We start from the raw sequence: 18,021 nt of genomic DNA, 5'->3' as shown, positions 1-18,021 counted from the left end.
AGACGGCACACATTAGCGCGCGCACTTGCGTTAAAATTTTGCTCGTTACGCCTTAGGCCGCGTCGCAATAATGACCCAAATAGTTTACGCCATGATTCCATTGTATTGTTTTTTTTTGCACTCTCGCGCGGGAAGTAAAATACTCGGGCCATAATCGAGCTTTGCGGATGAATCGCGGTTTTTTAAAAAATTAAAGCTCACCTTCTGTCAAGAAATCGTCCATGTATTCGGTAAAATGACGAAGTAGCTCGAGCTTCTTTTGCAACGGCATCGGCACGTCTCTCTCTCGGTGATATCGCGTCACCTCGTCGTCGGTTGTTATGTACTCCACTCTTCTGCAATACAATCATAAAAAAAAATTACGCAATTCATACATCGATCGTTAATCTTATATCGAAAAAAGTTGCACGATTCGACACATCATTCTCGATTTCTCGATTTGAAATGCTCACCTTCTATCGTGAGTGTAACTGATCTTCGTGTTGTCGTTGAAGAGAACGCCGACTGATCTGTCGGAGAGCTGGAAGCCCAGACCGTACTTGTTTGAATAATCGATCCACTTGGTGACGAAAAGCGGCACGATGTCCTCCACGGTCGGCGGATTGCACGCGCAATTGTGTCGTTTCATCTCTGTTACGCACATCTCCAGAGCGCGATGCATCTGCACACTTTGCGCAACGAGGCCAGTCTTCTTGTGATCCGGGCACAGCACGCTGCTGAGTCGCTGTCGGAATCGCGGCAACTTGGGTAATTTTCTGACCAGCCAGCTCGAGACCTTGGACTCTTTCTGCAGACTCTTCTGCGAACGATTCAGCAGATTCAACTGCGGCTGCTGTTGCGCTTGAATCGGCTGCTGTTGCTGCTGATAACGCAGCGACCCCACGTCGGAGTGAACGACACTCTGCTGCCACATCTGAAATTTCATGTTTCGGAAATACTTGCCAGACCTGAAGACGATAACTTCCAGCCAAGTAATTCCGGGATCTCTCACCTGCGACTTGCTGGCTTCCTGTTGATTCCTGGCGACCGTTGAGACCGAGGATGGTGACGAGGGTGGCTCGATGATGGACGCCGGTGGCATCTGGTAACAGCAAGTGTGCGGCAACGACGCCGGCACGTATTCCTTCGTGAGATAAGCGTGCTCCTTCACCCTTTCCAGACTCGGTCGTAACTCGGGGTTGGATTGCAGCAGCCACCTGATTAGATCCTGGCCGCTCCTGCTCGCGATACTGTCGTCCACTTCGCGATAATGATTGCTGCAGATCCTCGCGTACGTTTCCTTGAGCGTGGCCGTGTCGAAGGGCGGTTGGCCCACCAGTAGAGCGTACAATATGCAGCCCAACGCCCAAACATCCGCCTCGTAGCTGTACGCCTGCTTGTACAACACTTCCGGCGCGATGTAGTTTGGAGTGCCACATATCGTCCTGCGAATACAAACGATCGTCTACATGCTACCATGTTTCGTTTGACGCTGCGCTCGTCTGTGTTTAGACGAGCACGTCCGTAACAATCGTTGGCGCGCCGGAAAAAGGGGGAGAAAGGATCTCGATGTTCCGTTTGTGTATTTTTGTCGACAAAGAATAACTAAGGCACCGATATAGCCGATTAACAAGAAAAGGGATTGTGAAACGTTTCATTATTTTTCTGTCTTCTTCTATGCTGAGGGATACTTTTATAATTTTTTAAATAAATTTTATTTATTACATAAAGTTTACGTTTATAAATTATACATGTAAACAAATTATATATAAACAAATAAATTTTTAGTGAAGGGAAAAACATGTTTGATCGTGTCGTAAAACAAACTGGGCCTTACACTCGTCTACGTTGACCGTCGGGCCTGGTCGCCAGTCCAAAGTCGCCGATCTTGACGATCATTCGATCCGACAGGAACATGTTGCCCGGCTTCAGATCCCGATGAACGACTTTCTGCGAGTGGATGTACGCGACGCCGGTCACCATTTGCTTCATATAGTAACGCGCTTCCGGTTCCGTGACTTTGCCACGGTACTTCAGCACGTGCATCAAGCTCTGACGGAGAAGAAGCAGAAGAAGAAAGGGAATAGATATTTTTATATCCTCTAAGAACTTGTGTGTCGCTTCACGCATTAGTGACATGCAGAAAGTTTAAATGACGCGATAAAGCGTAGCTAGAGAATTGTGAGCTGATTTTTTATTTGTGTATTACGGTTTTATGTATTTTTTTTCTGTATCTGCAATATCTGTAATTTTTGCGGATGTTGTAATAACGAGTTGTCATAAACGTAGCATTATGAAGTCTGTATAGCGAAAGGAGTTTCCTTCCATAAAAGGAATTTTATATTACAGGGAACCGTTTAAAATCCACCTATGTAAGACGAGAGCAAACAATCGAAAAGAAAGCGTTTCCTGGCAAGAAGATGCTGTGTCCTGAATTCGCGGAATGCACGTATATACCCTGTACCGTCCCTTTGAGAGGGATCGGTTCGCTTTATCTTTCTTTCTTTTATAAGGTACGATTTCATTTCGGAGGAATTTTATCTTATCCGCAATCCGTTAAAAATACCTGGGCAAGACGCGTTTTTTCCGCCGTTTCTCGGTTCCTGAAGAAACTTACGAAAAAAAGTCGCGTTGCGAAAAAAATTTATTCGCGGGGAAAAATTTCGCTAAATACTCGCCAATGTTATTTATTTCACGCTCTCGTGTTTAGCGAAACGAAATGATTTACCGAGGTTTATGCGAACACGCGACGAGAAGAAGCCTCAAAAGATTCTTTCTCCGTTAAACGGTTTTACAAGGCGCGGGCTCTCTTTAAGAGTCCACAATATTCTTTTACTACCAAAGTCGTCAGCTTTCAATGTGTTTCTTACCGCGCATTATTTCACCTTTTCGCTTTACACGCAAGCACACTCGTGCGTTTACGTGTCTAAAGGATTTTTGACAGGATAGACGGAGACTTTTTTTCGCGACTTGAATCGTCAATCAAGCGATCTTCTCCGAGGAACGGACGGAAATGGGAGTCGCAAAGACGATCGAGCGAGAGAGCGAGGATAATCAGGCGATTAGCCGATGCTTGGTCGCATCCTAACGGTACAAACAGGTCGGCGGATCAGCCATGAAGAGTGCAAGTGCCGCTCTCTTTCCGGCGCGGCAGAATGAAAATATACTACGGCCGTTACTGATCGCGGTCGTTTGCAGACCGGGCACCTATAATTGTTTCTCGGTTACGACGTGCACAATGATTCCGACACGACGATTCAATTGCTAGTGCTGCAGGTATTGCGTGCCGTGATAGAGACAGGTCGGACTTTAAAAGCGAAACTTGCGGAGAAACGACGAACAAGGATGCTGAAAAGATGTCATCCAACTGAGTACACGAAAAATAAAATCAAAAGATGACGTTATTTATTATCGCTCTCCGAGTATCGATATCTGTCAGACGGTTTAAATAATTTATATAAAACGACGGCCACGGGTATCTCTCGACGAGTTTTTTTTACCAGCACCAAGATATTATCGTAAAAGTGGAGGCTGGAGTTGGGAAATTTTTTTCTCATGAATTAAGCGCGGTAAGAAGTATAATAAACAGCAAGTATAAGAGGTATGTACACATATGTATATACTTTTCGTGGACAGGCCTCTAGAAGCATGTACACGTTGAGATTGTCCTCGAAGTAGTGATGCATCTGGACGACGTTTACGTGATTCAGCTCTTTGTGGATCATGATCTCACGCGCGATCTACGAACAAAGTAAATACGTTATTCAGCGAAGTATGCATAGAGATAGACGCGCGCTTTTCCAAATACGCACCTTTTGCATGTGGATCTTCTGCATTCGATTCTTCGGAATTATCTTGCACGCGTATTGATTTCCGTTACTGACGTCAGTCATTAGGTAGACTCTCGCAAAGCCACCCTGAAATGTGAGAAATGAACCGTTCCTAATGATAGGAATCTAACTATAGATAGAAAGATGGTTGCGATAAAGGGTCGCGTATAAGGATCGTCGTTGTATAAGAGCGAGATCATTCTCGACAAAATCAACCTGATCCATCTCCGGAGGAAGATAAAAGAGGCACGAGTCACCTCCTTCCGAGTCCTAGAAATCTTAAACTAGATCCTAAGAATTTCTCCTCGATCATCCGTCAATGTGCCCACAGTGAAAGGTTTTCTCCGCGACCGCTTTCCGTCTTGAAGTAATCTAAAATTATCGTTTATCGCCTCGCCGCAATCGCGACGGAAGAAAGGAGAAGAAAGTGAAGTAAATTTCTTTTTACGAGATGTCACTCTTTATGCGGCTTTCGATAATTATGAGAGATAAATAGTGAATAGATACGACAATACAATCGCAAAATATGAATGCGTCATGAAGAAAGAAAAATAACATTTTCAATCTTGTAACTGTTTAAATAAATCGTCATAAATTAGGGTGCCTTGACCCTCTCGCTGACAAAATCATTCGCGAAACAAGCTCGTAAAACTAAAATGAAAATTGGCATCGTTTTCTGAAAAAGCTCATCCGCTTTTGAACGGATGGCGACAATTATCTCGCGATTGCAGTCGCACATGCGTAATTTCCGCAAGACGAAAAAGGCGTGTTTGACAGGCCATTTGCCAGAAGTCGTCTAAAAATATCTCGTCGTTACGCCGAACCTGAAATCGCGCAACAATAACGTGTCACGCAATTGTAATAATATGTTATGTATACATGTATCGATTCGTCAACGCAATTTTCAAACACCCAGATAACACTTGGAGGAAAAACCAAGTAAATAAAATAAAAATGTGCCAAATGTCGAGGTATTCGTTAAGCGCCAAGCGACTTCCTGTCGCGAGCATTTAACCCTCGCTTCTTCGTCCTCGCGATAATCCGAAGTCGAACACACCGGGTGTGCAAGGAGAATAAGGCATACCGTGCGCGGCCCAACCGGAATACGGTTATACGGCGAGAAGCGTTTCGTTTATTTTTAAATACCGCTGGCGATGACTAAAAATACATTCCTGCGCGCGCGTGCACGCGCTTTGTGTGCACGCGCGCGGTTAAATGGACCGTTGACAAAAACCTCCCCGAGCCTTGCCCCCGTTTTCGCGTTCGGTCTCCTCCTCCGGAACCGGACTGTGTATGTATACGTGTTGCATTTTCGTCGAAACATTAACGCGGGACCAGGAGAACCGTTTGCATTCTTTTCGCTACGTAATCGAGAGGGTCTCTTCCTTCGGCGCCTTCTTACAATTACTCTCGAGCAAACGAACACGTCGAGCTGGTCGAGTCCTCCTCCCGTTCCGTCAGAGAGAAAGAGAGGGATGAGAGAGAGATGCACGACCTGAGTAATCGCCTTCTTTAGCTTTCCGTTAAATATTCATGGCGCGCCCGTGAATCATGAATTACAAATAATTAATCGAGAGCCGCGGGGCTCGGGGAGAGATGATGATTAATATGCGAACGTCATTTTCCCGATACGTCGCGTCTGACGTTCGCTTCGCGCGCTCGAACGGAGCGGAGGAAGGACGGCGATCCGTTAAGTCTCGGCTTCAATTTCCCCGGCGGTCAGCCTCGTCAAGAGCCGCGCGTCCGTCCGTTTAGTCCCGAGTCTCTCGGGGTCGCCGAAACGGGCCCTCGGGCCCTCCTCGACGCCGCTGTTTCTGACGCTCTGCGAGCGCGCGAAGCGAGAGAAAACGAGGAGACCGGTTTTCGCGCCACGCAGTGCGTCATCGATTCGATTCCCAGAGAAATAATCCCATTCACGCGCCATTCACTTCTTGCAATCGGACATAATGGCGTGCGCAATTTTAAACTTGAGACTCGGCAGGCCGTCTGTCGCGGAATTTCCCGTCCGAGCGAGAGGACGAAGAGCGGACAATAAGAGCGCCGATGAGTGACTCTCGCTTCGTTCGCACGCGAGACTTGATTTCGCTCTCGCGACGAGGAAAGTTTGCGAGAAGAATCGAGGCTTTCTTTCCTAATTAAGCGAGAAGAGGAATAAATTTAAAATCAACGCGGGAGATACATAATACACATGTGTATCTATATATATATAAAAGAGCTTGTGCACGCTAGTCGTTTGTGTGTCTAAATTTGGGAAACAACCCAACCATCCTTTTCCCGGTACTCTTAACGAGGCCCTGACCTTTCATTAATCTTTCCGGCCTATCAGCGACGGCAGTCTCGTTCGCCGTCGATCGATTCGTTTCACTCTCCGTGCTGGGAATACACTCGCCACGTTGTGCAGTCGCGCCCGATAACGCGATTGTTATCGTCTCGACCAGATCACTAGACCGTGAAAGTCTAGGAAGTCGTTCCCCGCGATAGCGATAACAAAATAGAACCTATAGGAAAAGAGATTTCGCGTTTTTGGATAACGAGAGAGAATATTATGCAGGGAAGGAATTCGTATCTTGTCGCGAATGTCTAGTCCAGCGATGCGCTCTAATTCGGTCTGGCGATTCGCGACTATAAGTTCCTTTGATCCGAGCTAGAATTGCAACTGCAACGCGAGTTACGTCAGAAGAGTTCTTATCCTATCTAATACGAGGTATAATGGAAGTCGATTCGAGACTCGTTATACATTTTGCGAAACTAGGCTTCTAAAACTGGGCTCGATTCAACTTGTTGTAGAGATGATCTAATCAGAGGCGAAGGAAAATGCAATCGGAATGCTGAAGAGCGTATCGATCAAACAAAATTCAACCCTGACATACTAGCTCGTAATGACACTTGAAGAATTAAATCGTTTCTAAGCGGAATAGTCGAAAGCGGAAAGATAAATTGTCCGATTCTCCTAATCGAGATAATAAATATTTAAATAAAATGTACATCTTCTCATACATATATACACACACACACAAGTAGGTTACTCGGATTATCGATTAAACGGTAAGCCTGGGAAATGCGAGTTGGATGCAGAAGGAGAAACGATTCAGCGCCATTTATCGCGGGAAATACTCGCGTGTAGAAAAACGGGAGAAAACCAGGGGTTGGAGAAATACCGTTCTGCTCGACCTGCGAAACCCCGAAGCTATTGTGCGAGGCTGCATTATTGTGTGTCGGACGTAAGGTAGGTAGAAAAATTTTCGAGGCACACGTGCGAACGATGGTGCGATTTGTGTATATATTCTATAAATCCTCTCCTTAAATTGAGAATCTCCCGAGGAAACTCGCCAAGGTTACCCCGGTATCGATCGTCATAAATTTCAAAAGTCTAACAAAGATCGGGAAGGCGAAGCTCGGTGATACATATATGTATATCTAGCTTATGGGTCTCGAGTTTCATCATCCTTCTTTCTACTCGCAATACTTTCATCCGCTATGCGAAATTCGGGCAATTCAAATAAACGATCTGTGTCGTGTGAAACGAGGTAAAAAAATATCGTAAAAAAATCGTAAAAATGAAACGCGTCGATAACGTATCGCAATACGCTGGTGATTGCGATATCTGACAGTTGCATGACAAAATTTAAGCGGCAGCCTTATAAATCGCTCCGGAATAAAATGGATTTAGTTATCGCAGGCATTGCAAAAAAAAAATATTATCAAACGCGTGCAGTTTTACGCAAGACTCATCGCGTACAATCTTCGAGACATTCTGGATACATCTGCTCTCAATGCGCAATAAATATCACAATTTACTTAAAATTGTCGGTCGCAGATATAGACATCAATTGCGCATTTCACGACGCGATTCGAGGTCAAGCGGGTCTCTTCTCGGGGAGAATTATTGACTAATAATATGCTCCATTTAAGAGATAAACCCTGCATTATCTCCGCAGAAAATGCGACGCGACGCATAAAGTCGAAATTTGCGAGAAACTGGCGACTTCGTCTGTTTTAAGAAATCATAGAAGTGAATGAAACGCGTCGACAGCGACCTTCTTGTATCTTTTACGTCTCTACGAATGAAATTTTTTAGCTTTACTTGGTATAATACATTGCGCAATTAAGCGTAACAGATGCATCGTGATATAAATAAAAAGTAGCGACCATGCAAGATTGGTTTATCGATGGGCATTTTTATATAGATGCAGAATAGTTCGAGCATGAAAATGCGTACGTATATTTCCCATTTTTTAAGCTGCCCTTCTTTAATATGCATATATATATGAGAATAATATATTACGCAAAAAATCGTATTACGGCTATTTAATGCTTCTAGTGACAACAAGAGGATTTAATAAAAATTGATTTATTTCAGTGGAAATTGTTTTAAATCCCGTCGAATAATCGTGCGTTGTAAGTTACCTTGCACCGGCGAACGATATCTGGCGGTGAAGGTCTGAAAAAGGGAGACGATCCGGAAAGAGACCAAGAAGGAGAGAGAGAGAGAGAGAGAAAGAGAGAGAGACCCATCCGTTGAGCTCATCCTCACGGTGGTGCACCAGACACGCAACACCGCGAGCCAATCAGTGAAAGCCGGGCAAGATGTCATTGACTCGCGTGTATGTTGTGCGCGAAGGGCGCGCGAGCTGCGTGTGCGCCTATTAGGGAGACACGCGTGTGATATGCGTGCTTTAGAAAACTAAACGCGTAGACGAGCGATAGAATTATAGTGCTATAGCGACCACAAGTTCCGTCACGACATTCGTCGTCATCGTCGTAGCCGTTTCGCGCGCTCCTTTGGTCGCGTTCTTCAAGGTTCGACGATTTCGCGAAGAGTGAAAAAACTCGTCGCTATTTTTTCTCACGATTCGACGACGAACAATGCAATTTGTCGAGTAATTGTCACCGCGAAAAATTGAGTCGTGTCGAATCAAAGGACGACCAAAGATTCTTTTTATTTTATAATAAAACAAAATAAATTAAAATAAAGAATATTTTAAAATAACTTTGTTGCGCCCGATTTTTGCGTTTATCAGCTCTTTCTCCCCCTCTCTTTCTCTTTTATTATACTTTTATTTTATTTTATTTTTTAAGAATATCGAAGGATCGAGTGAATCTGATTCTCTTCACGCTTCGGGGAGTTGATAAATACCGTCGTCGAGAAAATATTCAAGCATATAATATATCTGTCGCTATCGGCGCGTTTAGAATCGAAAACTGGACGCGTAAGTTTTTCATCGCTCGGGGGGGCTAACATTGTTCGCGAGGAATGAAACGAGAGACAAATCGCGAATGTGAACCTGTATACGATCAAGAGAGCGAAGAGATATTCGTAGCACGAGAGTAGAACGGTGTAAGGTAGATAAGTCGCCGCATAAGCAGCTCTTTGCTCTTTCTTCTTCGTAAAGTGCACGATGAGAAGAGAGGCCGGTAACCGGCCTCGTGAATAATCCAGATAACGATACCGTACAATAAAGAGCATTTGCACCTTCATTCGAAAGAAATTGCCTACAATAATGCGGCGTATCTTTATTCCACCATCGCCCCTCCTAATTTTTCCTAATTTTCAATTAACAGATCATCGATTTATGTCTCCATTTATAATTTATCGCGCAAATAACATTCGGATTTTCACATAGAATTCCTCATTAATAGAATATAAAATGTATATATAATATATAAAAGACTACGTGTATATGTTATATATCGCGAAACTTATATTTCTTCGGAATCTACTAGGCCGGGGCCCTAAAGTGCAAATGTAGAAACGGGCAACCGGTTGCGAATAATAAATCAAGATAGCGTCAAAGCGGGATCTTCGGAATACGGAAATATCAGAGGTGATAGATATTTTTGATAAAGTATCGGCGGCGCGCATACAAAGTATGTATATATATATATATAACGGGGGGGGGACCCGATTTCTAACATAAGATACGGTGCGAGCGGGGTAACGCCCGTGCGACCGGGTGCGAATAATCGGGATGACGAAACGACGACCGGTTTTCTCGAGAGCAGGAGGATACAAACGCAGAGTCCGAGACTGCATCCTCGGAAATTATCTCTGCCGCCGGCAGAGATGGAGCCGCGCAGCATCTCGTGCTGGAGACGTGAAATATAAATTTCTACATCCTCCCGTCATGTAACAATATTGCGCTTTCCGAGCTACAGTTTAACATTATCTCTCGAATGACATTTACGAAAGATGATCTCGCCAAAAGATTCCCGGAGACACGCGAAATATATCTTTCGTTACGAATCTCTCGCCGAATAACGAGAACGACCGGTTCGTTTGACTTACGATTTCACATCCCTCCGGAATGACATTACAAGATCTGGATCGATCGATCGTTGATGAATGGTAAGCGTTTGATTTACGGGCGGGAGATTGCATCTTTGGAAAGAATCTTTCGAGAAACGCGTCATCGACGTCATGACTGAAAGAACCTCTCCGTATGAACGACGGGATCGATCGCGGGTCGATCCGCATCGGTGCGCTCCTCGATAAGCTTGGCATTTTCCGCGTAAAACCGCGTAAAACCGAGTATCGCGAGAAACCGTGAGATTAACCGAGATTAGACCAGTGAGATCGATCCGGCCAAGACCGGAGCAACGAGATCGACGTAACGAGAGGTCCGCCTCTGGGAGTGCCCCGGGTATGTTGGCTGAACCAAGTTTACTCGGTGTAATGATAATGAGATGACTTCAACTTCCTGTTTCACAGAGAAAGAGAGAGAGAGAGAGAGATGACGCGAATCACGTTATGCATGCAGGATGCGTTCAACGCGACATTTTTTCGGTCGAAAGGTCATTTGGTCGAAAGAAGATAAAAAGTTCATTCGTCTCGCTTTTGTTTTCGATCCCCGAAAGCCCTTCCACTGATTGTGAGAGGAATACACTAAAGTTAATAAGAATAAAGGATAAAATTACGATATTTCGAAGCGCTCCTTTCGCGGAAATCATATGCATCTAGAAACAGGAAACGCATCTCCCGTAGAGTAATACGCTTGTAGTAATAAAACACATTCGCTGATGTTTATTATATAACCGAGTCATAAAATAAACCGCCTTATGAATAAGAAATAAATTCACAGCTGGATAATAAATTTCGATTGTTGATAGAGTTGGAAGATTACGCTCGTATCGTGAATCTCAGCGAAGGAAAAGGCTTCGAATTTCCACGATCGAAAGAAATTACATTTTCTCCGAGGCAGAGAAACTTGTCGAAACTGTATTGATAATAGATTAACGATTAACAGTTATCAATATAGTTAATAATAAATCTGACATTTAACACATTCTGAAAGAATGTGCAATAGCTATTTACGCTATTGTTATGGATTACAAAGCGCCTCATTAATTGAAGATGCATTAAACATTAAACGAACGTATCCCGTATCTAGCCAGTAATTTATAAGCGCTACAATTATCCGCGACAATCGCCAACAATTGCTAATGTCCGCATTAAGTGGGATGCAATTAGAACAATTAGCGAATTTCAGATTAATCTTGCATTGTGTTGCCGGCGATACAAAACTGACGTCCCATAAATTAGTGCCCTATGTGCATACTTTGAGATCCAGGAGACGCGCTTAATCATCATCCTCATCCTCATCATCATCATCATCATTTCATTAATTATTCTCGCAAACTTAAACGAAAGGGGTAGCTCCCGCGATTAGAAAACTCGACCTTGAGCAAGTCGTTGATCTTAGCCTACCCTCGATGTATTATGCATGATGCAGAGTCATCGACTCGACCGGGCGCATCTCTGCTTCGGGAGAGAAGGAATTTGTTGTCGTCGATATATGTATATAAAGCCGGCGAGAGTTTAAATACCTCATTCCTCATGCCATCCACGAACTGTGCTATACGCGCGTTATATATACGAGTTAAAAAAAAAGGACCCGCTGTTCCATTCTGTACAAGTTGCGTCACAAAAGAGAGAGAGAGAATCACAGCTTATGAAAAAACCTTTACAATCCAACGGACTTAATCTGCGCGCGAAAAGAGTATATACGTAACGTTCTTGTCGGAAGTTGATGGGCAAACATTTTTATCTCGGCAAACACGAGAGAGAGACGGGAAAGAGAGGCAGGATAATCTCGGCGGAAAGTATCTAATCCGGGCATTTCAGGTAAAAAACGCGCGGAGAAGGGGAGATAGGACCCATGTCTCTCTCTCAGCTGGATTATCTTCGTCTTTCGCCGAAGTCGCCGGAACTTGTCAGAATTCCCGGTACGCGAAATGAAACGTCGTGTGACTCACGACCGCTCCGCTTCTGCTCCGTGGAAGAGCAAAGACGGGCTACGCGCCCACGTCTCCTTGACGAAAAAGAAAAATTGCAATCCGCGCCCGCCTGGCTGTATCGCCGCGCGATTTTCCTTGTTCTCTGCACACGTTATTTATTACTCCAGGAAGTGTTCGCGCGCCGGGCCCACGAGCTGACTGTGCGAAAATTAAGTCGCTCGTGTAAATTCCTGTTCGCGCGATCCCGCGGTGCAGTCGGCGATTTGTGAGTCGCGCGAAAATTTGCATAACGGTGATTTTACGTCGTCGTTACATCAGGACGCGCGATTTTGTCCGTACGATAGAAAATTAGAATAAAAATACCAAAAGCGAGACAAATTATCGAGGGAAATAGTAAATTAATAAAAATAATAAATTATTATAAATGTTACATGTCAAATGTATGCAATTGCGTTTGCAAGCTTGCGTCGACTTCTCTTTACTTCGACCTGACGCGCTTGTCTTTCCAGAGCGTAGGCGGCAATCAGCTGGCGAAACAAGAAGGATTATCTGACGCGGACAATCGTGTTTATTGCGACGGGTTTTAAAGAGCGTCGTAAACGGGACGCGCGCCGATAGCCTGGCCCAACACGCGGAATGGTATCAAACGCGGTCAACGGAAGGTCAGCGGCTTTAAGCGAGTCGTAACCCCGTGTTTCCCACGTCGCCATTCGTGGAATGCCATTCCTCGTCGCGAAAAACGGGACCTCGACGACGCGATCGACTTGCACCGGCGAGCCGACAGGTGCATTTATGTATATTTTGCCGGATCGAACGGCAATAAATTTATAAATATGTACCTACTTTTAAAACTACTAACTTCTAAAACTACTACTTGTGTTCATTGTAACTGTAAACGCGATAAATAATGTAATCCAAAGAATGTACCTTTCCTAGAAACTGCCCCTTGTAGTAAGCGTTTCCCTGCACGGGGTCGACCACGTAATCGCTCTCCTGCTGCTCGGTGGAATTGTTCCAGGAGGAAGACGTGGAAGGACCCGGTTTCGCGGCGCTGGTCGTCCTTAGCAGCGAGACGGCCGCGTTGCCGAAGCGGCCGCCGTTGGTCGTCGACGTGACGTTGCTGCCCGTAGTGGTGGCCACGTTGCTGGCCGACGAGGAGACGTCCTGAGTCTGGTTGTCGGTCCTCGAAGTCGATGGTTGCGCCGACGAGGTCGTGTAAACGAGCGTCGACGTCGGCGTCGCGGTTTGCGGCTCCTCTTCGTTCCGGAAGACTGCCGCGCTGCCCGTGTCCTTGATCAAGTCCGACGGAACGACGGGGTAGACGGCCTGCCTCGAGGACAGCTCGATCTCCGAAGGTAGGGATGAACCGCCATGCCTGCGGCTTCTTCGACGCACCAGGCTCTGCAGAGAGGCGGAGCCTTTGGAGAAGCCCTGACGACCTGACCGGGCGTCCGGCACGGACCTGGTGCTGCCGGTGCCGGCCGAGTCGATCCTCCGCTTCGAGCATTCCGGCTCCGAGACCGTGCGGATGGTCTCGTCAAACTCCTCACGGCATCTCGCGATGTGGCACGTCGTCGTCGTCGCCTCGATGGGGCGCAGCTCGGCGCCGCACATTATAGTCTCCGACAACAAACCGCGGCTGCTCATCGCCGAGTCGCGAGGAGTAGAACCCACGAGGGTAGAATCGATCACGCTCGGTGGTAACATCCTCGACGAAATCTCACCGCGTCAACTCTAGTTCGCTCCGTACAATTGGCGCGAATTGCTCCAAACTCGTCATCGATCGCAATCTTCAAGTTGCAAGTTGGGTATATAATCGTGGGAACAATTTACATCTCGATATACGGTGCACTTTCGAAACTGTCACATTTGACTTGACGAGACGTCGATCGCGGGCAATTTTAAGATTCTTTCTCGGGAGGACGGTCGTGAGATCTCGCGTGCGAGAAGAATGTATTCGGTATCGTCATATCTAGGTCGATAAGACGACACAGACGACTATAGAGCGGCTCCGGGTTTCTCGGACGTCACGACGCCGACGCGTCGAGCCCGACACACGTGTCCAGCATCATATCCGGCTCACAATCAGATTCAATAATTGCAGCGAAATGATTACGAAACTCTCGCGCTCGCTCTGTCCTCGTTTCTTACTCGCGATGACGTCTATCTACGTGCTTCGAATGACGAGCGGGACGATATTGGCGATTCTCGTTGCGCGAAATACGAGACCTTCGGAAGAAGGGAATATCGACGTCATCGCAACCAGCATCCGCAGCGGAAACGTGTAATACCGTGAGACAACAATGACACGCAATGCTGTTAAACGATGCGTGAAACTTTTCTCTCATCCTCTTCTCGATCCGATCGATTCTCTGTCACTATTTCCGGACCGATGTTAATGAAATTGTCACATGACGTTTGCTTTCGGAGCGAGACGGGGCATCCTATCCCCCTTCTCCTCCTCCCGGCGACTGCACGTGCATCTCTCTGGGAATGTACCGCTCGATAGTTCGCACCCACCCTTTCGGATGTCACGAATCTGCTAATCGTGCGCTATCGAGCCCCGAAACGCTGCACCAGGAAACGCGTTTCTTCGCGACGCTACTCGCTCCAGCACGACGAGCCGAGATGACCTTCCATGACTCGCGAGAGATCCTTCGCGAGAGCGATTTATTGCGACTTCCACCGAAGCTCTTCTTCGGGAGCTCTTTGGCAGGATGATCGACGATTCCTTTCGCGTAGAAACAGATGACTCTTTCTTCGTGATTTGATGTTTGCGAGCTCCTCGACGACGCGAGCTCCTTCACTCGAGCTCGCTCGAGCTCGCTCGACCCGTGGCTGGTGTACGAGTCCGCTCGCCACTGTTCGCCGCCGCACCGACCCGACGACCGACACCCTCTGTCTCCGCTTCTTCTGCCCCCACCATGCGATGTCAGGGACGTATACGATCAAACGATCGAGGAGAAGCTCGTGGAATTGAAGGTATTGTCGATCTAACGCTTTCTCCTAACGCGCTGAATCTAAAAATAGATGCTCCGATAATTTTCAGATATTAATAACTTCCTTCGCCGATATATCTTTCATTCGGACGGGGATTCTTTAAATAAATATTAATATTGCATTAAACGTATGCAAATAAATTGAATAAGAAAATAGCAGTAATGCACAAATGACGTCGACATTTTTGTCATGATATGTAAAATATGCATATTCCCAGGACGAATGCGTTAAAAGGCGCAGAGAGCTAGTGCCCGCGGCTTATTAAGATGCAAGTGTCGCATCTGACCTGTTCGCAAGGGAGTGGAATACATCGGGTATGCATTCATACCATTTGCGCTTTGCGCCGCCCCACAAAGTTGTGGTAAACGCTAAATAAACGCGTCTAAGTAAGAGAATTCTTCGCTGCGGTGCACCGTGAGAAAACGCATTGTTTCTATGCACAAAGAAAACACCTTGCATTCGACTCGCCTTCTTCAACGAGGATAAAAGTTCGCTCGTCTAAACGAAAGAATAAACTATCTACCTGGTTAGTTAAAGAGTCCTTTGTCGAAAGACAACGTATAATGGACCGTTAAATGCGACAATACATTTATCATTTATGTTAGAGAATGTCTAGAGATATCTTTATAAACATAATTAGGCAAGTATTTTTTTTTTTTTTTCCAGAGAGAGAGAAATTATATCGAATATATCGACAAGTTTTTGTAGCATCGACAGATTGTCGTAACTCGAGATAAAAAAATGTAAACTTGAAATTAAAAATATGTTTATCATATTTTTAGTTCTTTTCGCACGTGAGAAAATTATGGATAATAGATTACACGATAATAAATTACAGTGTGTTATCTTATGTAAGAAACACGCCGGTGAAACTCGAACACGTGTTGCGTCTCGATTGTAAACAAGATGAAATGATAAAAAACGCGTTCTGCACTCATGAATCATGAAATGTAGATTTCTACCTCTCGATACGCGCCTCTTTTTAATTATTATTTATTCGAAAAGCCGGAGTTGTCGCCCTCCACCGCCTCCCCCATCATCTTCTTTTCATTATATATCATATGCGAGAAGAGGAGACCGATTAAAATTAAAACGCGAATCAACTCGTTCGTACGTACCTGCATTTCCACTGTATTCGCTTCGTTGTGCCTTCCTCCAAGCTGCCGTCTCCTTCACACCCGTTCGCTCCCGGTTGCACTTTCTCCTTCCTTCTTCATCTCTTCCCTCGTGTGTGCCGGCGCTCCACCGCCGTCAAACCCGGGATAGCACGCATCGTTCCGTCATGCGTATTCGGTCATTCACACAAGTGAATACCTGTTTCAACATTTCAGATGCATTAAGTGCGTATCTAAATATAGGAGCGAGAATAGAGGAGGACGAGACGCGAGTGCTACGCTACGTTTACTTTTAGAAATATATATATATATATATATATATATATATACTTTTTTTAAATCGACTTGTGGGATCGACTTATATAGTGTAGGTCTCCCTTTACTACTCTCGAATTTTGACTTGTAGCATATTGCTCTACAGTATATATCTTTTATATCCGCGCGTCTGCTGCTATATTTTATATAGATATATTCATGTCTATTTTATTTATACTAGAACAACAAAAGCGCGCGCTACGCGCGCGCCATTCATCGATTTTATATAAAAAAGAATGATATTTTTATATAAAGTTTGTTTAAATTTAATTAATATTTTTTGATAGAAATCAGCTGATTAAAGCGTTAATTTGTTAATTAAATTTTAAAATAATAGTACGTAATAAAAATTAAAAAATAATGTTTTAAATAAAATGTTATAGTACTTTAAACTCGATTAATTTCTCCTTAATTTTCGCAAAAAACGTTTAAACTTTGAATTCAAAAATTAAGGCCTGTGAAAGTCGTAGAACATTCGCTAAGGGCTCATTTTGTAGGTCTTGAAAGGACCTTTAAAACGCGCCCAAAGCGAATGTCCTACGACTTTCGCAAGCCTTAATTTTCGCAAAAAACGTTTAAGCTTTGAATTCAAAAATTAAGGCCTGTCTAAGTCGTAGGACATTTCTTTTTCACGGTGTTGATTATCAGACTCGATTTGCGTTGTGCGTTATATTCGTAGCATCAAGAGGCTGTCATTGCCAGGGTTAACAGTTTAACAGTTTGTCCAAAATAAAATAAAATAAAATAATATGTTTTAAATATAATGTTTTAATACTTTAAATTTGATTAATATTTTTGACAGTTATATTAAGTTGATTTCTGTCAAAAAAATATTAATTGCAGACAAAGTATATATTATAAGTCTATGTTATAACATATTATATTATTCACAAAATATTATTATAATTAAAATAATAAAATATTTTGTAAGTAATATAATGTTATAATACTTTATCCGCGAATAATATTTTTTGACAGAAATCAGCTGATAACTGACAAAAATATTAATCGAGTTTAAAGTATTATAACATATATTATTAAAACATATTATTTTATTTTATTTTATTTTGGACAAACTGTCAAACTGCTAACCCTCGCGACTATTAAACTCTGTATACATTTGTTAGCTCATAATATAATTGAGCTCTATACTATTTGATAGCTCTATATATATTTCAAATATATATTATACAGTAATTAAAAATAATTTTTACTAATTAATAATTAATAATTTTAATAAATATTATTTTTAATTTTTATGCACGCAAATATATGTTCAGCTTTCACGATTTTACTATCTAATATCTTAAAAAGAGAAGAGAAATTACTTTAAATATATATTTTAATAATATTAAACATATATAAGCAAAGGGAGAAATACATATGTGTGTGCAAAAATATGTTGCAAAGCGCGATGATTTTCACTATGATAATTCGTCAATAATTACGTTTTACTCACAAGATAGTTTATTTGGTGTCATCTTCGATATTGAATCTTTTATATCGATTCAAATAAAATTTGTTTAAATGTATGTGTGTTTTATTAT

At 43.8% G+C, this 18,021-nt stretch overlaps 1 protein-coding gene across 1 annotated transcript in view; it reads right to left on the bottom strand.

The window, feature by feature from the left end:
• LOC145940576 (serine/threonine-protein kinase PLK1) overlaps positions 1 to 18,021 on the bottom strand; it is a 30,365-nt gene that overhangs the window by 11,468 nt on the left and 876 nt on the right. Inside the window, exons 2-9 of the mRNA XM_083045905.1 lie at positions 16,163 to 16,358; positions 12,972 to 15,064; positions 3,792 to 3,896; positions 3,603 to 3,719; positions 1,817 to 2,031; positions 992 to 1,424; positions 453 to 913; positions 202 to 335 (exon numbers count right to left, since the gene is read on the bottom strand). Of these exons, the coding sequence (XP_082902031.1) occupies positions 202 to 335; positions 453 to 913; positions 992 to 1,424; positions 1,817 to 2,031; positions 3,603 to 3,719; positions 3,792 to 3,896; positions 12,972 to 13,751 (2,245 nt within the window). The 5' untranslated portion in view covers positions 13,752 to 15,064; positions 16,163 to 16,358. The remainder of the gene's footprint in view (positions 1 to 201; positions 336 to 452; positions 914 to 991; positions 1,425 to 1,816; positions 2,032 to 3,602; positions 3,720 to 3,791; positions 3,897 to 12,971; positions 15,065 to 16,162; positions 16,359 to 18,021) is intronic.

Source organism: Prenolepis imparis, unplaced genomic scaffold (assembly GCF_030444845.1).
Source record: "Prenolepis imparis isolate NDT839.2.m4 unplaced genomic scaffold, iyPreImpa1.0 SCAF_1, whole genome shotgun sequence".
NCBI lineage: Eukaryota > Metazoa > Arthropoda > Insecta > Hymenoptera > Formicidae > Prenolepis > Prenolepis imparis.
This window is presented reverse-complemented; position numbering and strand designations above follow the sequence as displayed.